This window comes from Onychomys torridus, chromosome 1 (genome assembly GCF_903995425.1).
Source record: "Onychomys torridus chromosome 1, mOncTor1.1, whole genome shotgun sequence".
In the NCBI taxonomy this organism is placed as follows: Eukaryota; Metazoa; Chordata; class Mammalia; order Rodentia; family Cricetidae; genus Onychomys; species Onychomys torridus.
Genome location: NC_050443.1, coordinates 47,428,822 through 47,456,563, shown reverse-complemented (window position 1 = coordinate 47,456,563; position 27,742 = coordinate 47,428,822). Strand labels below are relative to the sequence as shown.

The window sequence follows — 27,742 nt, the reverse complement described above, 5'->3', positions numbered from 1 at the left end:
CCAAGGTTTGAACTTCATTTAAACATAGACACGGAGCATGCATTCCCGTCCTCTGTCTGCAGCTTTCTCCACTCAACAATGCATGTGTGATCTGGGTCCCTATAAAGCCCCATTCTGTTCTCATTACTGTGGCTATAATATCCTGTGCAACTAGACAATGTCCATCACACTGTGGATGGACATTCAGGTTGTTTCAGGGTCGAGGCTTTTGTGAGGAGTCCTACCCTGAACATTCTTGTGCACGTGCTATATAACTTACTGCTGTACACACAGGGATGCACATTTGGGATCATAAGCATTTATTTGTTTAGCCATACAGATTTCTAAAGCCAGTTTTCATGTTCATCATCAGTGGAGGAGAATTCCATTTGTATCCTGTCTTTGCTAAAGCTTAATATTTATCTTTTCCATCCTAATGAGTCTGGTGGTGTGGAGTGATAGCATGCTTCTGTTTTAACCATACATATGAAAACTGCAGGTGAAGGCCTATGAGGAAGGAGAATAGGATGACTGGCAATCTAAGTGTTTGGACCAAGGCCAGTGCACATCCCTAGCTCCCCTCTTCTTGAGTTTGATGTGGGAAGGACACATATCTTTGTGAAATGTCATTTGTCTCCTCTTCCCTAATCTCTTTATTCTCTCTTTCCTCCCATCTTTTGGTTGTATTATTTGAATTATATTAGAACATAAACCATTTAAATATTATTGTTTTTCTCTGTCTCCACTTCTGCTCTGGTCTCATCTCCAAATCAATCGTATAAAGATGGTGACCACCAGCCTGGGAACAGGATGTCCCACCATTGCTCCACACCAGGCATCTTAAAGTACAAAGCAAACTGGAATCCAAGGACAAATCTCCACTGATTTCACAGATAAAGCTTCACTGGACTACAGTCCTGGCCATGCTATCTGAAGGGGCTTGATTCCAGGAACAACTCTATGGCGATATTGTGTTCCCCAAAATAGTATGCACCCTAATAAACTTATCTGGGGTCAGAGAACAGAACAGCCACTAGATATAGAGGCCAGAAAATGGTGGCACACATGCCTTTAATCCTAGCATTCCAGAGGCAGATATCCATCTGGATCTCTGAGAGTTTAAAGCCACACTGGAAACAGCCAGGCATGGTGATACATGCCTTTAATCTCAGGAAGTGATGGCAGGAAGCAGAAAGGTATTTAAGGCATGAAAACCAGGAAGTAGCCTGGTTAAGCTCTTAACAGCTTTTAAGCAGCAGTTCAACTGAGATTCATTTTGGATGAAGACTCAGAGGCTTCCAGTCTGAGGAAACAGGATCATCTAAGGAATTGGCAAGGTGAGGTGGCTGTGGCTTGTTCTGTTTCTCTGATTTTCCAGCATTCACCCCATACCTGGCTCTGAGTTTGTTTTTATTAATAAGACCTTTTAAGATTTGTGTTACACAACTCTCCTCCAAGATATCAGCATGTCCAAATGCCCAAGTCTTTTATCTAAAATGGAGATGGCATCTGCATATAATCTAGATGTATTTGCCTGTATGCTTTAATCTCTTGATGAAAGAGATTACTTTTATCTACTTCAGCATAAACCGTTGTTAGACTGTACCATTCAAGGAAGAAAGGCAAGAACCAAAAACTTTGGTACATGTTCACTGCAGAGACAGCTACTGCATACCTAACACATAGCACATGAATGAAATGCTCAATGGACACCAGCAATAAACTGTGGTTCTGAATGGCACAAGGCTCCAGCAGGTCTTAAATGCACAGCATGTCATCAATGTGGAACCAGGATAATTCTTGGCACACAGCAAGTTCATGTTTCTCATTTTGGAACTTTGTGGATTTTTTTTTCAAAGAGAATATTTTTAATCTACAGTTGGCTGAATAGCAGAGACAGAACCTGTGGCCACAGCAGAGTCACTGCACTGTCTATGGCTGTTCCTGTGCTACACTGATGGTTGAGTAATTTTAACAGAGACTGTAGATCTTTCAGAGTCTAAAATACTTGACATCTCCCCTTTATGGATTCTTGCTCTAGTAAACGCTGTAAGAAGGGCTGCTGGGTGTGATATCCTGGGCTCTCTCATACTGGAAAGCTGTTTCAAAGCCTCGGCACTTGAAGAACATTTTAGCTAGGTATAAAAGTCTCTTTTGTGTTTTATTTCCTGTTCTGCTATTCTGTAAGGATACCACGCAAACCCATGCAGCCCCAAAGAAGAGTGGGCATCTGTGTTCCTCTCATTGGAAACACAGGGGTAGCTGGGCAGCTGAGAAGTGCCCATTCTGTGAGGCTTTACTACCTGACAGCCCCATGTTTCTGTAGTGTGTTCTGACACAAATGGTGGTCTTACCATGGAGCCCTACTCCAAGAAGTCATGTGATAGGAGGCTACTAATAAGCTGCAAAGACAGAGTCGTGAAAGGAGCCTTTTGGGGCCTCTTGGACATGGGTGAAGGGGACCAGGTTCTAGCCCCACAGTGGTGGATTATTAGTCTGCTTCTTCTATAGTCACATCATGGGAAATCCGCTGAGTGCTCTACAGACCTTCCAGTTACCTCAGCAACAGTGTCAGACTTAAGTGGTCTTCCTGAACACTCCCACACTTGAACATCCTTCCTCTCCAAATTCCACGAGTGCCACCTGTCGACACCACCAGCCCCTTCTCTCATCATGTCAGGGGTTAACAGCATGTAGAAGACACATTCCTGGGACCTGTGAACTGCCCTTTTTGGGAGACCGAAGCCACACCTTAGGCTCCTGGTTCTTCTTCAGCTGCTCTGACTTCTCAGAACTGACCAGCAGAGCCTCAGATGTGGCTTCTAAAGTATCTTGAATTAGACTTCATCCTGGGATAGGGTTTTGGACACTTGTAAAAATAATAAACCACAATGATAAACAGGGATCACAAAAACACCAAATTTAGCAATTACTGCATGTCTGGAAATGGCCTGAGTAATTTGTTTCTATTAATTGACAGTTAAAACAACCCCACGAGGTAGACAGTATTCTCCAGCCACGTCTTACAGGGCTGGGGTGGTGACCTGCCCTAGGTCCCAAACAACAGCTGTGGAGCTGGGGTGGGAACCTGGCTGCCTCGATCCTGGCTCTCTAACCATGAGACCAAGTGCTTCTGTCTCCTGGGCTGGGCTCTGGCTTCTTCTCCCCTCAGGGGACCATGCTCCCCACCTGCTTTCTTCTCCCTAACTTGCCTTCACCCTCATTTTCAGTATTGAAAGTAGCAGTGGTTTATAGCAACATTTTCCCTTCTGTCATTTGTGTGTGTGTGTGTGTGTGTGTGTGTGTTTATGTGTATGTGTGTATGTGTGTGTGTGTGTATGTGTGTGTGTATGTATGTGTATGTGTGTATGTGTGAGTGTGTATATGTGTGTTTATGTGTATGTGTGTATGTGAGTGTGTGTGTATGTGTGTTTATGTGTGTGTATGTATGTGTATGTGTATGTATGTGTGTTTATGTGTATGTATGTATGTGTGTGTATGTGTGAGTGTGTATGTATGTGTATGTATGTGTGTTTATGTGTATGTATGTATGTGTGTGTATGAGTGTGTGTATGTGTGAATGTGTGTTTATGTGTGTGTGTATGTATGTGTGTTTATGTGTATGTATGTATGTGTGTGTGAGTGTGTGTATGTGTGAGTGTGTGTGTATGTGTGTTTATGTGTGTGTGTATGTATGTGTGTTTATGTGTATGTATGTATGTGTGTGTGTATGTGTGAGTTTATGTGTATGTACGTATGTATGTGTATGTGTGTGAGTGTGTGTATGTGTGAGTGTGTATTGTGTTTATGTGTATGTATGTATATGTGTGTGTGTGTATGTGTGAGTGTGTGTATGTGTGTTTATGTGTATGTATGTATGTGTGTGTGTATGTGTGAGTGTGTGTATGTGTGTTTATGTGTATGTACGTATGTATGTGTATGTGTGTGAGTGTGTGTATGTGTGAGTGTGTGTATGTGTGTTTATGTATATGTACGTATGTATGTGTATGTGTGTGTGTGAGTATGTGTGTATGTGTGTTTATGTGTGTATATGTATGTGTGTGTGTGTGTGTGTGTGTGTGTGTGTGTGTGAGTGTGTGCCTTAAAGAGCTTATTTATTCTTCCTGGTTTCTCTTACATTAAGAACACCATCAACAAACTGCCTTTATTAGATTCTTCTAGGCAGGGCTCTTCCTTTGAGCTTCTGTTGGCTTGACTTGTGACTCCCTGGGGAGTGGGGAGGACTGTTTTCTGCTGCCATGGCACACGTACCTCTCTTACCATGCTCTTGGATTCACCCAGAATCACCACGGGAGCCCCTGCTCCTGTGTGTTTCCATCCCTGGTGATGGAATCAGAATGGAATCTCTCAGAATTTCCCTTAAATGCTACACAGCACTGACCTTAGTGTCTGCACGGTCAGCGTGAGCTCTGCTCTGCTCCTTGTTTACTTTTCTCAAAGCAAAGGGGCCTAGATTATCCTTTCTCCAAGTATCCCCTGGCTGGTAAACTCAAGAACAAGATGGCTAATCATGAAATAACCACTGAAGCAACACTGTACGTATAATATGACCACTGCAGCAACATTGTACACATGAAATAACCACTGCAACAACACTGTACACACAAAATAAGTACTGCAGATCACTGCACACATGAAATAACCACTGCAGCAACACTGTACATATGAAAACAAGCACTGCAGGTCACTGTACACATGAAATAACCACTGTGGCAACACTGCACATATGAAAACCACCACTGCACGTATCATGAAAATAACCCTGAAGATATCATGAAAACAATCACTGCCACCAATGTTTTATCCAACCTACTGGGCAGGTGCAGCTGAAATGTCCTTTCTTTCTCATGTCAGGATTCAGGACAAGGGCTCTGTCTGGTGTTGACAGAAGAGGAGGGGGGGGGTGTCCTCTTTCCAGGGAGTGGATTAAGGATTAAGGAGGTGACAATGTGACCAAACCACCCATGCAGTGTGGCCTGAGAACATTCATTTCCACCAGTGTGGTGTTAATTTCTTCTCTGACTGATATGGGGAATAACACTTGGAATAACCTACTTTTCTGTCCCCAGGCTGCTTTGGTCTGTGGGGTTTAAATCTAAATCCTGGTTAGTAGACAGTTCTGGCAGGGTCTAGCACTTCCCATCCATCCATATCAAGTTCAAGCTCATTATTTTCAAGGCTGCCACGGTATCAGCCCGGCCAGTAACAAGCTACCCAGCACAAGGTGTCTGGAAAGCTCCACTCCAAACTCTGAGCTCATAACCCAATCTCCAGGTCCGATGACATCCAGCCCCTTTCAGAATCCCCTTCCCTTCCTCACCTCATTCTGTTGATAACACTATCTGAAGCCCAGGAACACTCATGGCGTTGGCAATGAACCACTTGAGATTTTTCTGCTGTTTCAATTTACCCTGAAATACATATAAATTATATGGGCTGGCTCTGACAAGAAGAGAAGTATTAGAAAACGCCAGGACTCTCCCCAGTATTTTATTACCTGGGAAATACTGGCATGGGCTATTTAAACCTTGTAGTTATAACTGTATTAAAAATGTATGTGTGTGTGTGTGTGTGTGTGTGTGTGTGTGTGTGTGTGTATGAATGCATGTGTGCTCATGCATGTGTGCGCAGTGTCTTAAGACATGATGAATAACCCATAAAATGCTGGGGTTCACCAGCTGGCTTATGTTTATCATTAATATAGTTTTGTAGTGGAGCTGTGAGGATGGGTTTGGCTCATGTTCATCGAGTGCTTATTTGGGATGAAGGAATTTATAGGCATTACTTCACCTAATCTTCTCAAGACTTCTATGAGAGAGGATCTAATTTCACAGTTTTACAGATGGAGAGATTTGGGAACATGCCCAGGGGTTTGTGTGTAGCTAGTGGCAAGGGGGGACCTAAAGCTATGCTCTCTACAACCCAGAGGTGAGACTGCCCCTCTCTGGCTAGTTAGGCTACTAAGCTTAACCAATAGAATACTTTGGTGCTTCCCCGTGACAGGGATTTACTGATCTTGTATTTATTCCATGGTTTAAAACAGCTGTATAAAGCAAAAGCCACAGCAAAGCATGGCCAGGTAAACAACGGGTTTGAGGGATTTCTAAGAAAAAGAAGGGCTGGCATAAGGGCTTAGGATGATGTCATGGTCCAGGTAGACAACAACATTCACCATAGTGATGAACTCCATGACTAACTGCACCAAGTGAGCCTAAATGATTTAACCAGGGGACACACACACACACACCAGGGTCCCAAAACTAGCCTCTGAATTCTACTTTGTCTGTGGAGCATTGGTACAGGTCAGACACTTATCTCTTGGTATGTAAATTCTCCTGTAACTGGAATGAAATCTCATTTCCAACTCAGTGAAGTCTGGTATGAGCAAGGCACTTCCTCTACCAATCTTTATCCACTCATTTGTGGAAATGGCCTCTCGGGGTCTCCTGGGCTCTGGAGCTGCTGTCACTGAAAGGAAAGCACCCCCAAGAAGTCCCCATTGATAGAGCCCTCACTGTGTGCCCTCTTAGCTCCATCAAATGTACCCTGAAAATACTAGTTGAGAGAAGAGCATCATGCAAGCCCTGCCCCTTGTTGGGAAAGACAAAAACCGTGTCAGCAGAGAGGAATACATTCTGCCAGAGGGGGCATTAAGAGTGGCAAAGGTATCCCGAGTGGTTGCCACTTGACCTGGGTGAGCTCTTTACTTGACCACCAAAGATGTGGAGGACATGCCAGAGGCTGTGAGCTTGTCCCTTGAATGAGAAGACCAGCAGACCTGGGCCACAGGCCATGCCACCTCTTCAGTCCCTGGTAACTTTACACACTACTCACATGGGATCTGAGACAGAGTGGGAATCCTTCACAGCCTCTCCAAACCCTAGGTCTGCTAACTATGGGCAGAGAAGGCAATGCTTGTGGAGTTCAGAGTGGGGCTGTACCTCTGTCTTCCCTAACAAGTGCCTGGGAGCCAGAGTCTTATTGGAAACCCACATCTTAGATATGTCAGGCCCTGCAATTGTTTATGTTCTAATACAATTCCACTTCTACACACACACACACACACACACACACACACACACACACACACACAGAGAGAACAAGGTAGAAAATGAACCAACTCTAGTGTTCATTACAAACCTTTAGTATTATGTGTCAATCATCTTCCCACTCTATGATGAAAAAATCTGAAAAAAGTGAACATATACAGAGAAATGGTTTGTGTGGCTCATGGTTTTTAGTCAAGGTTCAGCTGGCTCCACTGGCTTTGGGCCAGTTGGGAAGCAGTACATCACAGCAGCAGTACAAGGCAGAGGATGGCACTCATCTCACGATGGCCAGGAAGCTAGGAGACACAGATGGAAAGGGGCAGGTCCCCACTGTCTGCTTCAAGGGACTAGCACCAAAAACCTAACTCATCCTGCCAGACTCTACCTCCTACAAACCCTGTCTCCTACCAGCACCATGGCTGTGGACCAAGCCTTTATTTCCTAGATCTTTGGGGGATGTTAAAGATTTAAACCTGAATGGTTTAATTTTACAACTTTGAACCTGGGTTTTAACTTCCAGAGAAGGAAGCCCATCACAGCCTTCCCCTGTTGCCTCACCAATTCCTAAGTTGAGGGCTAAGGAAACACCATTGATAACTTCTCTTGATCTTTTTTGACATGCTTTAAAAAAATTTTTTTAAACATAATGGGTTAGCAGGAAGTATGTGAGACTCACAGTAAGAGGACATGGTGTGAGTTCTCACTACCACTTGGAGCTTGAGGAGGTTACTCAATGGCTAAGTAGCTTGAAATCTTCATTGATAAAATGTGGTGAATGTGTAGTCAACTTTCCAGAGGATAGTGGGGTTTGCTCATGCAAGCCCCAGACAATTATGGGATTACCTATAAATGCAGCAGCCCAGCCACTTCTTCCCTTCTCTCCCTACTGTCCACCCACAGGGGTGGACTGCCCTCCAGGGGCCTTTGTATAACTGCTACCCCCATTACGTTCATCTTATAAAAATAATACAACTTAAAAAACGTGTGTGTGTGTGTGTGTGTGTGTGTGTGTGTGTGTGTGTAGTCCAGAGGTTAACCTCAGGCACCATCTACTTTGTTCGAGGCAGGGTCTCACACTTGGCCCAGAATCTACCAATTTTGCTAGGCTGGTTGACCAGCAAGCCCCAAGAATCCACCTGTCTCTCTTTTCCTACTACTGGGATTACAAGCACACTCTACCATGTCTAGCTTTCTTCTTAAAACATGTATTTTGGGACTGGAACTTGGGTATCACATTTGTGAGACATTGCTGTATGAGCTATCTCCTTAGCCCAAGGAAAAATCTGAGTTTTCAGATTTTTCTACTTTTACAATAAGTTCATTTTCAAGAAGGTTGTCGAAAAAAAACTTCTCTGGGACTCATGGGAAGTAACTAACTTAGTTAACCCTAGAACTAGAGAATAGGGTTCAGCTAGCGACTGATACACCTACAAGATCCACTTTCTTTTCAGCCATCACACCTAGTCAAGTTACATGTAAGGATTCAGACCTGAAGCCAGTACAGCTTGGAAGTTGAAATAACCGTGGTGGAGAAGTCTAGGTTTGCTAACAGGTTGTACCACACCCAGTCACCAAGAGTTTGGAAAAGAAACTCTTATGCTCTGAGACTCATAGAGCTGCTGATGCTGGCAGTTCCTATCCAAGAGTAACATTCCGGGCGGGCTGCCTTTCTTACCCATGCACAGGAATTTTCCAGTACAGTAGCCCTCCTGCTAACAGACCTGTGGGTTCTCAATCTAGTTGGACAGGGGCAGCTGGATGGGCTTCATTTCTGACTTTTGGTGTGACCGTGACATCTGCATGCTTTACGTGGGGGCCCATCTGTTCCAGTCTGCCCATGATCATCTTCCATCTAGTGAGGACGCCTCCGTTTTCCTTTGGGATGCACATGGGTGGGCAGGAGGGAATGTGAGCTGCACCAGGCCTATCAGACCTAGGGGGACTTAGAGTGGAGGTCTGCAGAGGAGTGTCTGCAGGGTCCAAGCAGGGGAGGTCTATAGCAACTTACCCTGCACCTCTTTATTTTTAATCAAAGTTGCTTTAAGTTTTTTTTGCTTATTTGTTTTTCACCTTTGGGAGTGACTCTACATACTTTCTCTATGCTCTTTAAAAATAAGTATTTATTTTCATTATTTTTTATTGTTTTATGTATCTCTGCATGTGTGGACATGTAAGTTAATGTGCCCATAGAGGCCATTACAGAGGTGTTGGTCCCCTAGGCCTGGAGTTATAGTTGGTTGTGAGCTGTCCAGTGTGGGTGCTGGGAGCCAAACTTGTATTCTCTGCATGAGCAGCAAGCCCTCTTAACCCCTGACCCCCACCCCCCACCCTACCTATCTCTCTATTCTTTTTTCTGTACTTTCAGATCTGTTATCTTGGATCAAAGGCCCAGGTTCTTCCTCTTAGTTCACTAAAGGCCTGATGTGCTTCCAGGCTGGTGATGGCCAGTTACCGGTTTGCATTTCCCCTCTGTAGCCATGGCATCAGAGCTGTTAGTGCGGACCGGGGTTGCATAGGCAGCCATACTGGCTTATCTGAGGATCACCTTCCCTCCCATCATAAAATAAACAATGTCAACTCAGTGGGAGAAGCAGTTGGCACAGTTTGCTTTTCTCATGAAGGCAGAAGGCCACACTGAGCAGTGCCTCCTGCAGGCCAGTGACCCCTAAACTGCCAAGAGCATTCTTTTCTGAAGGAGGTTAGGAAAGATAGCTTCCAAGATCAAAGGCTTGGGAAAGCGGGGTGGTTACACATTCTGATAGCGGTTGACAGCGTAGAGTGGCACATCAAAAAGCTGCGAGCATGAGGTCATCCTGGTTATGTACTATCGCCGGCACAGGGCCAGGTTCCTCAGCCAACATATTTTTCAGGTTCTGGATATTTTCACAGATATGATGAGGTATATGGGGGATGGTGACTAAGACCAATCCTTTCTCTCTCTCTCTCTCTCTCTCTCTCTCTCTCTCTCTCTCTCTCTCTCTTACACACACACACACACACACACACACACACACACACACACTCCTTATATACATAGGGCATAAACACATTGTCTAGAGGAAAATTATATATTTTTAATGCATCTGTTTCCTACTTGTATCATCTTGTTGGAGCTCACAGAGTCGCAGTATTTTGGGTTTGGGATTTTTAGTGAGGGATACTCACCCTGTATTAGAAATGGAGTTTGTGACAAGCAGCTTTGAAATTTGACTTGCAAACCACTTCCCTTACTTTATAAGCTATGCTCAACACTTTGGGCTAGAGGCCACGATGGCTGCACCATGAGCAACTCCTACCGTTCTTGCCCTTCTCCAATGTGTCCAGCACTGTTTCTTTACACCAGTGGTCGGATCTCTCTGAGAAGTAGGCCACATAAACGCATTCCTGCCCACGAGGAAGTTAAAAAGACCAAATGACTTTCCTACCACAGCAATGTCCTAGAGTTGCATTGAAGAAATCTTTTATTCTGCTCCTTCAATGGCATTAAGTCTTTCAAGGTGAATGTGTAGACACCCAGCTGAAAGGAAGCCTTTAAAAAATATAAGCTGATGGGTCTCTCAGCCAATTCTGCTATCCCTGGGACCTGAGAATAATTTCATATCCCACAAGGAAATCCCAAGTACTTAGAAAACCTCCAAGAGGGCTGGGAGATGGCTCAGTTGGGGGAGTATTTGCCTCCCAGCATGGGGACCTGAGTTCAGTCCCCATAACCTATGTAAACCTGCCAGATGTAGAGGTACCCTTGCATTTCAGTCTGGAGAGAGGGTGACAGGAGGGTTCCTGGGGCCTGCTGGTGAGCTTCAGGCCCCTTCAAAGGAGGTCCTTGAGGCTTCTATATGCATTTACACATGTACATGTGCCCTGTATATACAAGCATGTACTCCTGCACACACTTACATCTGCACACACATGCAGAGACGGACACACACAAATGCATTGAAAACACGGTACTCAAGGCACCGAGGAACTGAGCGGTCAAAAGTGCAGTAACTTTGCTCAAAGGTCAGGATTGCAGGCCCACAGCATCTTCTGAGATGGTCAGAAGTAGCCCAGCTCCCAGCTCTTACTAGTGTAGTGCCCCTTTGGTGTAGTATGGACCCAGCCTGGGTGGTGTCTTTCCAAAAGGCTTTAATGTTTTCTTATGGAGCAATAGATATAAAATATAACTATGAGGGAAGTGCTTGGTTATTTGAAAAAATATGAGTGTTGGAATATTTCCAGAGTACGTGCCTTACTTAGAAAAGAATTGCCCTGTTTTTGTCCAAAAAGATCTTGGCCATAGCTCTGGTTAAGACTTGTAACTGTCTCACTAGTGTGTGGCATTTGCCCATTCTCCTCCTGTCTCACTAGTGTGTGGCATTTGCACATTCTTACCCTGTCTCACTAGTGTGTGGCATTTGCCCATTCTCCTCCTGTCTCACTAGTGTGTGGCATTTGCCCATTCTCCTCCTGTCTCACTAGTGTGTGGCATTTGTCTATTCTTATCTAATGTTTCTGTTTCAGGTTTTGGAGGAGAGGAGCCGGCATGAGGAGAACAGGAGGCATGGTTCTTTCTTAGAAGATGAGTGAGTGGGAAGCCGAACTCAGGAAGTGAGGCATGCCAAGCCCAGGGAAATACCAGAAGCCACCAGGATAGTCAGGTCCTGAGTGTGAACCCTGCATCAGGATAAACCCTGCAGTGGTTCAGATGAGAAATGTCCCTATAGTCTCGGGCATTTGAACCCCTGGCCCCTTGCTGAAGGAAGCATGTCACTGGGGGCAGCCTTTGAGAGTTCGCTTTCTCTGCTTTGTGCATGACAATGGTTTCTGCTGCTGTGTCTGCTGCCTGCTGCCATGTTGTCCCTGCCATTATGGACTATGACCTTCTGGAACCGTAAGCAGGGCAGGATGAAGCCAGGTGGGAAAATCGAAGAGAGACAGTGTGAAGAGAACAGATAGTGGGGCAGACACTGCTAGCTGCCACCAGGAGAAACAAGTAAAGTACCAGTAAGCCACCAGCCACATGGCAAGGTATAGATTTATAGAAATGGCTTAATTTAAGAGCTAGCTAGCAAGAAGCTTACCATGGCCATGGTTTAAAAGCCATATAAGCCTCTGTGTGTTTACTTGGGTCTGAGTGGCTGTAGGACTGGGCAGGACACAGAAAAACTTCCAACTCCACAGTATATATACTAAAAAGCAGTAACCAAGTAAATGAAGACATGCTCACCAAGTGATGCTATTTTCTACATGTTACATGAGATAAAGTCTCTCACTGAGCCTGGAGCTGATCAATTCAGCTAGGGTGGATGTTCAAAGGGCTTCAGGAACCCACCGGTCTCTGTCCCCTAGCCTCGGCACATGGGATTACAGATGTGCCACTTGACCTGACTTTCACATACATGTTACGGATCAAGCTCAGGGCTCCATTCTTGGGCAGCGGGCACTCTACGGACTGAGGCATCATTTCCCCAGCCCCAGGGGCAGCTCTGTGATATCACATAAGGATGGCTACCCTCTCAGAATGCGTTCTACTTTCCTGGCCAGTGTCTGTGGGAATGGGAATTTCTGGGGGCACACCCTGCAAGCAAGCTCTTCCTGAAGAAGAGTATGGAGGGGGCAAGGAGACCAGAGGCAGCTGAACAAAAGGTGTATGGCTTTAAATCTCTCCTGATATACATTTATAGTTGTGGGCTCTGAGGATTCTACTATGGCTCCTGTGATCTCAGAGGCTACAGGCCAGTCACACTCCAGATTCTGGGATATCCTAGGTCTCAGTGGGACATGGGCTGGAATGGGTTAAATGTCCCCACATCAGTGAAGTTCATTTAAATTGCCACTCTTTGCATACTTGGGCTGTTTGTCTGTCTGTCTCCACCTCATCTGGATGTGTCCACAGCCTGGACATGGATCATCTGCTAATTTATTATTTAAGCTTAGGTTACAGATGTAAAATTCTCTACCACTCCTTGGTTAACTTTTCACTTTCTTGACGGTCCCTTTCGAAGTAACAAAGCAAAGCAAAACAAAACCTTAACTTTTTGATGACTTTTAACTTGTCTTTTTATTGTTGTTGCTCATACTTTTTTGTTTGTTCATTTTTGTTTTGTTTTTCAAGACAGGGTTTCTCCATGTAGTTTTGGTGCCTGTCCTGGATCTTGCTTTGTAGACCAGGCTTGGCCTCGAACTCACAGAGATCCGCCTGCCTCTGCCTCCCGAGTGCTGGGATTAAAAGCATGCGCCACCACCGCCCAGCATGTTGCTTATACTTTTGGTATCTCAATAGCAAATCCACATCAGCAAGATTTTTGCCTATGGCATTTTCTTCACTTTATGCGTTTAGATCTTTGGAGCTCTGATGCCTTGTGAGCAAGTTTGTGTGCACGTGTCGTCACTCCTGCACGTGGCTGTCCAGTTGTACTGGAAACACTTGCTGAAAAGACAGATTCCCTGTCAAACATTCTTGGAACCCTTGCTGAAAATCCACCGTGAGTAAATGTAAGGATTTCTTTTCTAGACTCTCAATTCACATTGTTGCTCTGTACACCCACTGTAGTGATGCTACCACATGGTGTGAATTTCATGCTAAGATTTGAAACTGGGAGGCATAAAACTTCCAGGTTCATTATTCCCTTTAAGATGGTTTTGGCTGTACTGAGCCCTTTTCAATTCCACATGAGTTTTAGGATCAGTTTGCCCACTTGTGTAATAAAGACAGATGGAATTTTGACAGAAATTGCATGGGGAAACAATTGTGGAGTATCACTTCCTTGAAACATTCCAACTCATGAAAGTGAGATGTCTTTCCATGTGGTGAGGTCTAGTAGTTTCCAGGTTATGAGTTTTGGAATTGTTGTTGAGTGTTTTATTCTTGGTGTTTAGAAGTGTTGGCCACTTTTCTTGCCACGGTGACAGAGTACAGAAGCAACTTAAGAGAGGAAGATGTTTATTTGGGCCCATAGTTTGGAGGGTATAGCCCACTATGGTAGGGATGTATGCAGCTGCAGTGGCGTGGCTTAGTCACATCTGGTGGATCTGGCAAAGGGGTATTCTAGCCAGAAACTGAAGTAGCCGGAGTCTTTCAGAGCGGCTCCCAGCAGCCCGCTTGTGTTAGCGAGGCCACAGATTTCAACGGCTTCATCACCTCCCCCAAACAATGTCACCAGCTGGGGACCAAGTTCTCAAATAAGCAAGCCTGGGATGGACAAGTCACACTCAACCCAGAACATCTGGTAACTTAAGCCACTTTCTTAACTTCCCTTGCCGTTTTTCTTCATTTGCAGCGCACAGAAATCTAACTGATTGTGCTCATCATCTCTGACCTTGCAACTCCCCGAGATGAAATGTTTCCTTAGTAGATTCTTTAGGAACTTCCGATTACAAGATCACGTCGTTTGCACACACAGAGTCCCTTTCCCCTCAACATGAGTCCCTTTATTCCATTTTCTCGGGGAGATGAGCTGGCAAGGGTCTCGAGGACAATGTTACACGTTGCACACTGATGACGAGAGCAGACAGGGTGCCACGTGTCTATCTACTCCAGGAAAGCCCCCATCTTTTGCAGTTAGTAGGATGGCTGATGGGAGCTTTTGTGGTTTTTGTTTTCTGCTGTGTGTTATTCTGCTTGGCAGTTTGTGCCCTTCTAGAAGTGTATGTATTTTATGGAAGTTATATAATTTATGGCATGCAACTCTTCATGGTATGTGTCCCCTCCTTGTAGTTTCTGTAAGATCTAAAAAATAATGCCCCCTCTTCCACAATTTTAGTAACTTGAGTCCTCTTTTCCTTGACCAACGTAGCTAAAGGTTTATCAGTTCTGTTGACTTGCTCATGTAATCAATTTCTTGTTCTGTTGTTTGTCTCTAGTCCCCATTTCATTAATGTCTGCTGTCATGATTTTAGTTCTTTCCTTCTGCTGGTTTTGGATTTTGTTGCTTTTTCCAAGCTGTTGATGTTTAATCTTAAAAAAATGATTTTATTTTTATTCTTGCACATGTGAGTGCATGTGGGTTTGTGCATGTGTGAGTGCAGTACCTTCAGAGGCTGGAAGAGAGCACTGAATCCTTGAAGCTGGCATTACAGTGGTGAGCCTCCTGACATGGGTGCTGGAGACTCAACACTGGTTCTTTGGGAAATGTATTTGTCATCACTGAAGCATCTCTACAGCCTCTTTTTAATCTGTTTTAGATTTATCTATCTCTATCTATCTATCTATCTATCTATCTATCTATCTATCTATCTATCTATCTATCTATCTATCTATCTATATCTATTTATTTATTATGTATATAGTGTTCTGCCTGCATACCAGAAGGGGGCACCAGAACTCATTATAGATGGTTGTGAGCCACCATGTGGTTGCTGGGAATTGAATTCAGAACCTCTGGAGGAACAGCCAGTGCTCTTAACTACTGAACTCTCTCTAGAGCCCCAAAATTTGTTTTTATTTTTATTTTTTATGTGCATTGGTGTTTTGTCATTCTAATTTTTTAAAAATGTTAACATAGGCTCAGTGGTTTTAGCCTCCAAGGGCATCAGGCATACAAGTGGTTGCACCAATATACATTCGGGCAAAAAATCCATACACATTAAATATAATAAATGCAAACATAAATCTTAAAAATGTAACATTCTTAAGCTAAGAATTTCCTTATGGACTGTTCATCTCAAAATTAAGTTTTCTCTTAGGAAGTAGATGATCTAATTTCTACCCATTTGTGAATTCTCTAAGTGTCTTTCTCTTACTGATTCCTAACTTCATTCCACTGTGCTCCAAGAGCACACTGAATTCTCTGCTCTGTCACTGGATTCTTCTCTGGACATCTAAGTCTTGCTGGTTTATAGGGCTGTTCATCTCTTCTACTTCCTCCCTTATATTTTCCTAGTTTTTCAAATCCGCTCTGGAAACTGGGTGCAGAGGCTCTTTTAGGAGTATTAAATTCCATCTCTCCCTCCATTTCCGTCACGTGTTCTCTAGGACTTTGTGGCTAAGTGCACACATTTTGTGATTGTTACATCTTCTCCACAGATATTCCCATTATCATTACAAAGTAGTTCCACACCCAGTAACATTTTTTCACCCCTAGGGATTAAACCTATGGCTTTGCACATGCTAGCTGAGTGAGTGCTCCACCACTGAGCTTCATTCCCCAACTTTGCATGTTTTTAAAAGTCTATCGTTTGATATTAGTGTAGCATCCTCGCTTTCTGTGACGGGGTCAACTGTCAACTCAACACAATTACCCAGGAGGCATGCCTTTGGGCACACCTGTGAGAGACTATCTAAATTAAGGTTCTCTCCTGATAATGTCTGTGAGAGGTTATCTTGATTTTGTTAACTGATGTGGAAAAACCCCTCTTCATCGGGAGTGGAACCATTCCCTGGGCAGGGATCCTGAATTGAACCCTGACCTGCATTGCTCCCTCTGTCTGCTGGTGACAGGGTGGATGCCGGCTGCTATGGCATTGACTTTCCCACCACGACAGACTGTATCTTTGAACTGTGAGTCAGAATAAAACTGCGTCCTTTAAACTGCTTTTTTTTTTTTTTCCTGAGTATTTTTATCACAGCAAGAGGAAAAGAAACCGTGTGACTTCTGCTTACAGGATACCTTGATTTTCATTGCATGTCTATGTAAATAGGCATTTTCAAGGAGAAAAGGATGATTATTTCCTACCTGTAGACTGTTGCTTTAAGAGAGTTGGTCAGTACTGAACTTAAGAAAATTCATTAGATCCCATGAGAAAGGGAGAGTTCTGGGATTTGGTCACCATGCCCATCAAGTTTTTTTTTTATATTTTTTTTATTTTATTTTTTATTTTTAATTTTTATTTTTTTTTTAACTTCTCCCACAATTCTGCCAGTTGGAGAGCCTTCCATCATCACCCTCAATTACAGAGCATTTATTCTACACAGTCTGATGTTTCTCCTGGAACCCAGAGAACATGCATTCCCCTTTCATTTCTGACGGGCTGCTTTGTAACAAAGGACTAGAAAGCCAGTAACAGGCTCTTCTTTGTAGTGGGTAGTGCCTTTAGAACTTGGGCTCTCGCTGAGGGCCCGGTCGCCCCATATCTCAGCTGGGGAAATAGCAATGTAAGGCAGGGGCCAGCAAGCTACTGCTCTGAGCTGTCTGTTTGGAGGAAAACCTAAGACTGCACTTTACATTGCCCAGCATTTTCCTTTCCTGAAATCATTATGGAAATGTTCAAAGGGAATATCAAGTGCTTTATTTTATTATTCGGATAAGGCAGGGAGAGAGGAGGGCCTCTTTACTATGCTGCAGAGTTTATATGGCCATCATCTCCTAACAGGAGGAACCTTTACCTATGAGGCTGGTGTCTGGGAATTCACTCCTCGTCGTCATCTGTAATAATGGGAGGGAGGGACACCCAACCAATCAAAGCAGCTCTGAAGTCGCCTTTTCGACCTCTGTCTTGTGCTTCCCTAATTCCGACAAACAAGGAAAGGGTTCAAAATTCTACCATTTAGTTGGAAGGTAAGTGAGGCCCTGGACCCTGGGTAGTGTCTGAAAAATGTTCTGGCATCTGGCTAATGGAGATTCATCCTCATTGCTCACACATCACCAAGGCCTAGTGTACACCAATGTTCCCACAACTACGTTCACTGTTTTGACTTCAGGAGAAAGCAGGAAAATTCTTTGAGGTTTCATAGGAGCAAGAAATGGATTAACAACAGCCTCTTTTTCAAATCACACCCGTGGCTTAAGGTACACACATTTCAAGTTTCCTTCTGAAGTCACGGTCTTCCAACCCCCTCTCTGTTTGCATGTACATGCACACCACAGAACAAACTTTAATAAGAAACTATGGCATTCCATTCAGTTTTAACAAAAAAACAAGGCTAGCCTGGTTGAAGGTAATTGAAGAAGGAACACAAATTTAAAAACCAAATACCCTTCTCTGCAGATGACTATTCAATCCAATTGCAAGTAAATGTTCTCTTCTGAATCACCCTAATTCAATGTACAGTACACCATGTACTGTCTGGGAAGAGGTTCAAATCATAAATGCTATAGGGAAATATCTAATAACTTGGAATAGCTTTTCAAGTGGCTAATAAGCTCTAAAAGGCTGCAAAAATGTTAAATCTGGTAATGCATGAGTTCTGGGCTCCAAGTGGAGCCCACTGAGCTGTCTGTGGCTGGGTCTCTAGGGCTGGCATACAGAATCACTCTTTTGATGCCAATGACAAGGCTCTCTTCCCGCAGACTGTGGTCAGCAAGGCGAAGTCTGCTGGCCACATTTGTAACAGCTGATCCGATCTGAGATTTCTGCCTTGCCTGCCAATGGTGGGGCCAGGTTTGCTGATATTTGTGTTGGTGTGCAAGATTCTGGAGAGGGGCCAGCTGTCCTGTGTCAGATTCTAGATTCTGTACGGCAGTGGCTGGGAGAGACATCCACAGAGCCAGGCACCGACTCAGAATAAAGAGGTGCTAATGGTGTGCAGTTGGGAAGGCAAAGGAAACTGTTGGGAACCCAGTGGAAAAAGAAGGCCAAAGAAAATTAAGAGAGTGGGAGAAAAAGGGAGATGTAAGGGGAAAAAGACGAACACCTATGTTGTTTTAAAGGTCAAAGAGTAATAATAACAGAAAGGGTCTTCCCTGCGCCAGGCTCAACAGTGGTTCTTTTCAGCTTTGTTAATAAAGTTCACACCGTTAGTTCTTAGGCTATCCTTCTGGGTCATTGGCTCTACCCTCCAGTTATGTCCATCCCATCCCAGCAGACATTTGTTCTGTAGGCCCTACAGGGCTTCAGTCCCACCTGCCGTACACGAGGTTTTACTTGTTCATCAGATCTCTTTCTTTTTCTAGTCCTAAATTTCTGAGACCAGGCTCTCCACTTTTCACTTAAGTAGCTTGAGTCCACATAACTACAGACCATGCTCTGCAATAGTTCAAATGTTACTGTTCAAATGTGAATATTACATGTCTAAAATAGATGCATGCTATACACATATTTACATATAGTATGCATGTACAACTATATATCTATATAGTTGTGGTTGCATCTATATGAATATATATCTTGTTAGGAATTGCAAGACTTTCAAATTCTATTATCAGACACATTTCTTGTGCTAAACAGTAAGTAATATCCACGGACTTGTGGCAATACACTTTCATGCACTTTTTTTTTTTTTTTTTTTTGAGATAGGGTTTCTCTGTGTAGCCTTGGCTGTCCTAGAACTAGCCTTGTAGACCGGGCTGACCTCAAACTCACAGGGATCCACCTGCCTCTACCTCCCAAGTGCTGGGATAAGAGGCATGCACCACCACCACCTGGCTCATGTGCCTATCTTAAACAATATTAAAGGGTCAGATGGTCCAAGAATAAACAAACTCACAAAGTCAGCCTGGAACAGCCCACCAGTGTGTCCTGTGCTATCCCTCCAGAAAACTCCAGGTGTTGGTTTATCTTGCCTCAATTCCATTTCCTCTTCTGTTTGTGGAAATTCCTCTCGTTCTTTATGTTGGCTTTATTTGACTGGAAGAGGGTGGGATTAAAAAAAAAAAGAGTGGAGGGAGGGAAAAAAATGCCCATCTATCAAGTTACAGGCAGACAAGACTGTCTTTCCTCTCTAAATAGCCCGGCATCGAGAAGGTGCCTAGTGAACAGGAGGAGGGTTGGTGATCAGAAAGATGGGATGCTGCAGAAGGTACAGTATATGATCATGGCTGTGGCAGATGCTTGGGGATGGTCAAGCGGGCAAGAAAAAATCATCCAGTGTAATAATGTGTCCTCCATTGTATCTCCATCCTGAGACAGGACCTTCAGAGCACAGGTTCTGTGAATGAGGGTCTAGGACCTCAGTGGTCAGAGTAGGTAGTGATGGGCAGCAGGACTAGCAAACTATCATGGCCTAAGTTCAGCTCAGCTACAGAGGGGCATCTACATCACACTCCTTCCCCACCAAGGCTCAGGAACCATCATGTAAGAGGGGGTAGAAAGAGGTAGGAGCCAGGGATTGGGGAGAACCAGAAGAAGCAGTGTCTTCTGGACATGACAAGATTGCTGCCTCATGAATGCACAGCTGCTATGGCTACCTGCATAAGTAAATGTTCGAACCTGGAGCCAGGAGGGGCCTGTGAACCCTTACCCCCAACAGAGGAGCTATAGGCAATCAATGGGCTCTGGGGGACGGAGAGTTTCTGGAAGGTTGACCATGCTCCATGAGTATATGAGTAAGACAAATTGGAATTAGTGGGTTATTTTTAAAAAAGAGGATATAATATTGGGAGGGATGGAGGGTAGGGGTTAGATCTGGATGGAGTTAGGGGGAAAAGTAGAGGGTGAATATTATCAAACTGCATTGTATACATGTATGAATTTTTTTCTTTTTCTTTTTCTTTTTTTTTTTTTTTTTTTTTGGTTTTTCAAGACTGGTTTCCCTATGTAACAGCTTTGGCTATCCTGGAACTCGCTTTGTAGACCAGATTGGCCTCTAACTGTCTGCCTCTGCCCCCTGAGTGCTGGGATTAAAAGCATGTGCCACCACTGCCTGACTTGAACATTTTTGAAAAATTAATAAAAACATTATATTAAAAGCATAGTGTAGAGGAACAGAGTCAGGAAAACAGGTTCCTGTGCACATTCACTTTGTTAGATTTTATTTACCTTTAAGTTGTGGAAAACGTTAGAGAGAAAGCTAAAGAATAAAAAAAAAAATCCTCCTCTTTTAATTCTAATCTGTGTCCTCTTGGAATCAAGTCTTTTCTTCTGTCTCGATTCGGGCCTGTTTCTCTGTATGACTACTAATTTCCCATCGTATCCTGAACATTGTCAATGAGGCACTTACTGGCCAGCCTTAGTGCTGTCCCATACACATGAGCCATACATGTCATTTGCGTTTTCCAGGAGCCATGGGAACAGTGAAAAGATACATGACTATTTCATTTTAAGAGTGTGTTCTACGGTTAGAGCTGTAGTTCAGGGGTAGAGTATGAACAGGCAGATGTGAGACCTACCTAGGTCCCCAGCATTACAACACAAATGGGCCCAAACCAGAAAACAACAAGAGGGTCAGTGAAATGGCCTGGCAGGTAAAAGTGCTTGCCATTAAAACCTGAGAATCTAAGTTCCGTTCCTGGAACCCAGGGTGCAAGAAGAGAGCCAACTCCCCAGCATGGTTTTCTCACCTCCACACATGCATAAAGGCATACGTGCTCTGCTTAATAAGAATAGATATTTAAATAATAATGACAAAACACACAACATACTTTCCCCCAACATATTTAAAATAGTTATTCTGGATGATTATAGTCTACACATTCTCATTTCATATTATTAAATTTTTAAAAAATCTTTGCAATCTTAAATCATTGCTATTTCTAATTTCATTCCCTTTGAAATATGCCATTTTTATTCACATATTTTATGTGCATAGCAAATGTCACCTTGGATCAGCTACTGGCTAGCACATTGAATGGTACACCCCTAGAGCATCATGGTAGAATCCTGAACTTCCGGCTTAGCAGGTGGCACACCTGGCTGTGATACTACCCTAAGCACAGGTCATTGTGATGGGCAGCAGCTTCGACAGTACTTAGCTCTCCTAGATGGAATCTGTCCCCTCTGTGTCTTATTTTAGGAAGGGGGCCAAATACATTTGTGGAATCTGAGGGCCCCCTCTGGCTCTCTCCTTCCAGCCACCATCGTTACCCTGAGCATGTGTGGGAGCTCAGCTACAGTCCATCACAGTTCTAGCTGGGCCTCTGTTAAGGTCTGGACCTGAGACCTCCCTCATAAGTTCACGTTTTGAATGCTTGTTTCCATAGTTGGTGGTGTTACAGCGGGAGGCTACGGAACCTTTAGGAGCTGGAGCTTAGTGGAAGGAGTGAGTTTCTGTGGGGAAGGACTTTGAAGGCCATAGCCTGGTCCTTGGTTCCAGCACTGTATGGCTACCTGCTCTGTATAGCCCCACAGATGGCGTCACCACACATCCCAGCCATTACCATGAGCTGAGCTACAATGCCGTGCTTCCTACACTAGCTACAGCACCTATAAACCCTCGGAGGCCATGAGCTACAAGCCATCTCTCCTCACTGAAGCTGTTCCCATGGGATGCTTTGTCACAGCAATCAAAGGTCACTAATACAGTGTCCATGAAGTGACAAACAGTCACAAATGGAAACTCGACATGGGGCTACTCTGGTCTCCTGTGCATATCCTCCACTCCAACTTCTGGCTGTGTTCTAACTGTCAAATAGCTGTTGTTGTTGTTTTTTGTTTTTGTTTTTAATTTTTTAAATTCTTTGTTGTTATTTGGGGTCCCATCATGACAGGGTATAAACCCTTTAAGCGGCAGCTTTTAAACTCTATTCCTTATTGTTCTACAGGGGAGCCATGGCCTGCTGGGGGGAAAGAGGAGCAAATGTTCTTATCTTGTTTGTTTTCTGAACATAATTTAAAAATTTTGACGTTAAAGTAGTTTGTAAACACTGATCAGAAAATGCGATCCATGAAGGCGTCCCTGGGTGTTTTTTCCCCTTGAGCCTCTCCTGACCTCTCTCAGTCGTGAATGAGCTCTTCCCCCCATTTTCTGCTCATTCTTCTAGGAGTAGGTAGACCATCCTCAGTTTCAGGAAGAGACACTGCCACCTATCTGATCACTGAGTTTACAGTTGTCAGATCTTCCTTCTCTGGCCCCATAACTGAGCAAGGGACTGGAGGATGGGCTGGAAGTATGGCTACCAATCCTCAAAATACACAACTTGAGGGATTTATTGTGGCTCACAATTCCAGGTCCCTAGGAACTCAAGCAGCTAGTCGCCTCACACCCATGGTCAAGTGCAGAGAGAGATGAATGAATGCTCCCAAGATGCTTGGCTCTCCTAGTTTTTTTCTTTCTTTCTTATTCTTTAATAGTTCAGGATCCAGTCCATGAAATTGGGCTGCCCACCTCCAAGGTGGGTCTTCCCATCTCCATTAATAATTGAGACAATGCTCCCCCACACCCAGACATGCCCACAGGCAAACCTGATCTAAGTAATTTCTCAATTAAAGATCTTGTCTTAGGGATTTCTAGGTTGTGACAAGTTGACATTCAAAACTAACCACATGCAGTCTTTCTGATGAGTCTTCCCTTAAAGCCTTTAGCATGAAAGTAGGCTTTCATTCATAATTTTGGAGGCGCTTGCCAACATCTTCTCTTAAGCACATGCTAAGAGTTTAACAAAAGGCTACAATGATGTAATGATGGGGTAGCAAGTTAGGGTGCCTGGGTCAACCCTGACAACCTGAGTTAGATACCTGAAGCCCATGTGGTGAAAAGAGATCATCAATTCCTGAAAGATGTCCTTTGACCTCCCACACATGTGCCATGGAGTATGTGTACACACACACACACACACACACACACACACACACAAAAAAAAAAAAAAAAAAAAAAATTAAAAAAAAAAAACTGTGTAAGCAAAGAGGGTTGGTACAAAAGCCAAACATGTTATGAGACTCCCAAATCAGGCCAGGGGTACACGCCATGCTTAAAAGACCCCAAAGACTTTACATCAAAAAGCAAAGCCTAGTTAGCAAAGGTAAATATGCCTTGACATCATGGTCAGGGCCACAAAGCAAAAACTAGTCTCTCAATGTGGGGCAGAAAGGAGGCAGAGGAGTAACATCACGCAATGCATCACAGTCCCTGAGTACCATGCTCCGGCCACTGAAGCAACTGAAAGAAACATGTGAAACCGGCGAACATACTTGGCACAGTTCATCCCAGTCCAGAACTCCAGATTGTACGCCAGAGCACATGGGCAGCATGGTCATGTCATGTTTCAGCTGGGTCTGTCAGAGAAGTACAGAGCGCTCCCACACAACAACAAACACTCACAGAGACAGGTCAACCACAGCCATTAACCTCTGTGGACACTTTATTCTTAGACACTAAAATTCTAGCACATATTTCCTCTTCCTCCAGACAAGTGATTTAGGGGAGCCAGTGGGTGCCAGTCAGAAGTGTGTGCCCACATCAACGTTTTCTCTGTGAGATGTTGTCAGTCACGACCTGTAAGCTGCCCTCCAGCTAGGACATTTCCATTAGTGTTCTGGCTCAGGAGACAGAAGGTCAGAAGGGTGCCATGTCATGGTGCTTCAGTTGGTAACAGACCGTGCCATAAGATTACAATGGAGTTGAAAAGTTCCCATCACCTCCACCATGTCACAGTGCAATGCACCATGCTTGTGGCAATGCTCATGGAAGCAAACCTACTAGGCTATCATGTTTATTATTATTGGAGAGGGCTGGGGTATGTGAGTGTGTGCAAATACGCATGTCCTGTACTTGCCTAGGCATGCTCATGAAGAGGTCAGTCAGTATTACGAGTCTCGCTCTATCATTTTATTGTATTTTATTTTGAGACAGTGTCTCTGGATGAACCTAGAGCTTACTAACTGGTTGACTGATTCCAGCAAGCCTTGGGTCTCTGCCTGTCTCCACACATCCTTCCAGCTGTGGGGTTGTAGACATATACACAAATGGTCCCAACTTTTACACAGGTGCTGAGGACCCAAACTCAGGCCCTCACGATTGCACTTTATTCACTGATCCATCTCCCCAACCCCATCACATAGTACAGTGCACACTACTGTCGATGATGAAAGTGGGAATAAGTTACTGGGGCATGTACTTACTATGCTAGAATTCCTGTTGTCATTTAGAATGCACACCTGTTGAAAAATATTGTTCACTGAAGAGAAGTTTGTGTTGGAACAGCACCAGCCTACCCATTCCGTGTCTACTGATGATATCACTTTATGCTTAAATCAGTGCTCTGTTTTGTTCATGTCCTCGGAACAATGAACTGTAACACATCTATGCAGTCAGCCTGCTTGTGCAGCTAACGTTACATTTGTCTAAATAGGGACTTCTCAGAATGTGCCCCTGTTGTCAAGCAACATGATTACTTTTTGAGCAAGCAAAAAATCACTCACCACGCCACCAGAATGTGGCACAGGCAGGTTCTGTGGTGTTAACTGTGTGCTGCCATCCCCTCATCCAAGATACTGTTATCCAACACGCTGGTGGTCCAAGCCACAGAGTCCAACCACTTACCGAGACTGGCATGGGGGGGAGTTGCACCTGCGGACCTGGGGCTCAGGGCGGCTTGCTGGGGGGCAGTCACTGTCATTCACCAGGGTTGTGGTCTTGTTAACAATCCGGGTGCATGATACAATGGTCCTGCGTTCTCCTGGAAGCCAAACCACGGGAGCTAAGAAGTTACGGATGCCCATACTCAGAAAACCATTACACTCATGCTTACGGAGGGGTGTCTGGCTGCAACTGCTCATCAGTGAGTGAGCCATTTTGGTTGCCAAAGAGAGGGAGCTCTTCTCTTGGGAAAGGGCGTTTAAGGCATAGCAGAGCTGTTTGGAGCAGGGTAATAATATTCTAGAACAATCTGAGAAAGCAGTGGGACCTTCAGGTCAGTGTGTCCTTGGATAGCCTGGGAGTTTCTAAGGCCAATGCTTTGCTTTGGGGCTTTCATTTCTACCAGAAATTGCTAATCTTTTGATCTGCATGCTTGAGATTTAAAGTCTGTGGAGATCTGGTCCCAATTACACCTGTACGTCAGCTTTCACTGAGAGCGTGCTCACCACTTTGTTACAGGCTTGTTTCTTGAGAGAAGCGGGGTGGCTGCTGTGATGCCATACATACAGGCTTGCTTTGCTCTGGCAGATGTCCTGCACTTGCTCACTTAGCCCAGTGTGCCAGTGCCTCAGTGCCACGTGCTCCTGGGCAGCTTTCCCACTTCCCTAGCCCTGGCTAGGTCCAGTCTGCTGGCCATGTCCAGTCTACTTCTTTCTCTCTCTCTCTTCCAGCTGCCTCTGGATATTTTCTCTGTCTCACCAATAATCAAACCTTCCCATACCACAGAATAGTCACATTGGCAGCTTCTTTACCTTCTTGAAAGCAGTTTTCCTGCTGCTCCTTGGTAAACCCTTCATTTCTTTCTTTTATTCTTTGATAGTTTCACATATGTATGTATTGAATTTGGGTCATTTCCACCTGTTACGTTCTCTCGCCCCCATCCCTTACTGAAACCTTCTTCCCAACAAGCCTTCCCCTACTCTGAGGTCTGTTTCAGTGACCCCAGTTGCTAGCATGACTGGGGACTTCTTTATCAGAACATGGGCAGCTTACCAGCGCTCCTTCTTAATGCCCTACCAGTAAACACGCCCCCTTTGCTAAGGTAGGGCCTTGCGGCATGACAGTCCCTTTGGCTCTTCTTGGTGGAAAGTGTGGGTCAGTCATCACACTTTAGAGGTGGCAAAGCGCAGGTGTGGACAGAGGGGGCAGGTTGTCTACTGAGGCTGGGCAGAGAGATGCGGAGTCAGGACTCACTCGAGGTGTGCTCTGACCCAAAGGACTCTTTCCTTTGCATTCTGGAGAGTGAGACCATGGCAGAGAGGACAGGGGACTTGGGTATGGGTGACGTCCTCATCTGGTGTCGTTCACCAACTTGGAGGTTTATTGTGATTATCCCCAGGGCCACTTTTGTTTTCATATCTACCACACAGTCACATGACTGGCAAATCTCTACTGCCAGGGTGAAAGTCCAGGTCAAGGAGCAGTGTGCGCCCACTAACAAACCTGTGGGAGCTCTGTTGAGATTTTTAGGGCTTAAGTTCCCATGGAAATACAAATGCTCTATTTTCACATTGGGCAGACTGGTGCAGAGGGCCCTGAATCCAGTATTTCTTCAGCAAGGCAACACCCTCAGCTCCCCGACTCCCTACCTTACCTCCTCCACACTGCACGTTGCATCCTTCCCAACCACTGTGGGTCCAGAGAAACAGAGCATCCTGTGGCTTGGCAGGCTCGCTCTGATTTTCAGCGCTCTGGTTTACTGGTATGGTGTATTCGTAATGAATTCCATAGTTCTGGTCATGAAATAACAGCACCTGGAGCCGGGAGAAAAGGCAGGCCTTGTTGAGGTGGAGTGAGCGCCCACAGATTGCTGACTGTGTGATCTGAGGGACCGTGGCTGCCTCTCTACCAGCCAGCTCCTTTCTGAAGATCAAAGCAGGTAAAAGCTAGAGGTGTCCATCTCAGCTTCAGGTTCCTGGGACTTGGCTGGGGTATGGGGCGGCCACGCTATTATTGGTGAATTCTGCTCTTTTCTATTCTACAGAGGACCTGTTTACAGGAGGAATTTGGGCTGGTGAACCACAAACTGTCTGTCTGTGGCGTTTTTCTACATCATGCAGCAGGGTCCATATTCCCATCAACTTGCCTACAAGGCTGTGCTTGCAGATGAGAAAGATACAAACACCCTGCTTCTCCTAGAAAGAGATCCAAGAGCAGTGCTAAGCCATTTCTTTGCGTATAAGCTCGCTTGCTGGCTAGTTTATGCCAACTTGACACAAACTGGGATCACTTGGGAAGAGGAACCATCAATTGAGAAAACTGGCCCATCAGCAACCTGGAGCACCATGTTCTCGATTGATGACTGTGGTGGGAGCAGCCAGCTTCCTATGGGTGGTGCCATCTCTGGGGGCTAGAAGGTGGCAGGCTGAGCAAACCCTGAGGAGCAAGACAGTGAGCAGTGTTCCTCCACGGCTTCTGCTTCAGCTCCTGCCTCCTGGTCCCTGATTGTCTGCGTTCCCTCAGGGACAGACCTGGACGTGCAAGATGAAATACAGGCTTTCCTTCCCAAGCTGCTTTTGGTCAGAGTGCTTTTCATAGCAAC

The 27,742-nt window shown here is 44.7% G+C and overlaps 1 protein-coding gene across 1 annotated transcript in view; it reads right to left on the bottom strand.

Moving 5' to 3' along the window:
• Adamts17 (ADAM metallopeptidase with thrombospondin type 1 motif 17) overlaps positions 1-27,742 on the bottom strand; it is a 327,342-nt gene that overhangs the window by 46,469 nt on the left and 253,131 nt on the right. The window contains exons 18-19 of the mRNA XM_036196825.1: positions 26,795-26,954; positions 25,105-25,240 (exon numbers count right to left, since the gene is read on the bottom strand). Of these exons, the coding sequence (XP_036052718.1) occupies positions 25,105-25,240; positions 26,795-26,954 (296 nt within the window). The remainder of the gene's footprint in view (positions 1-25,104; positions 25,241-26,794; positions 26,955-27,742) is intronic.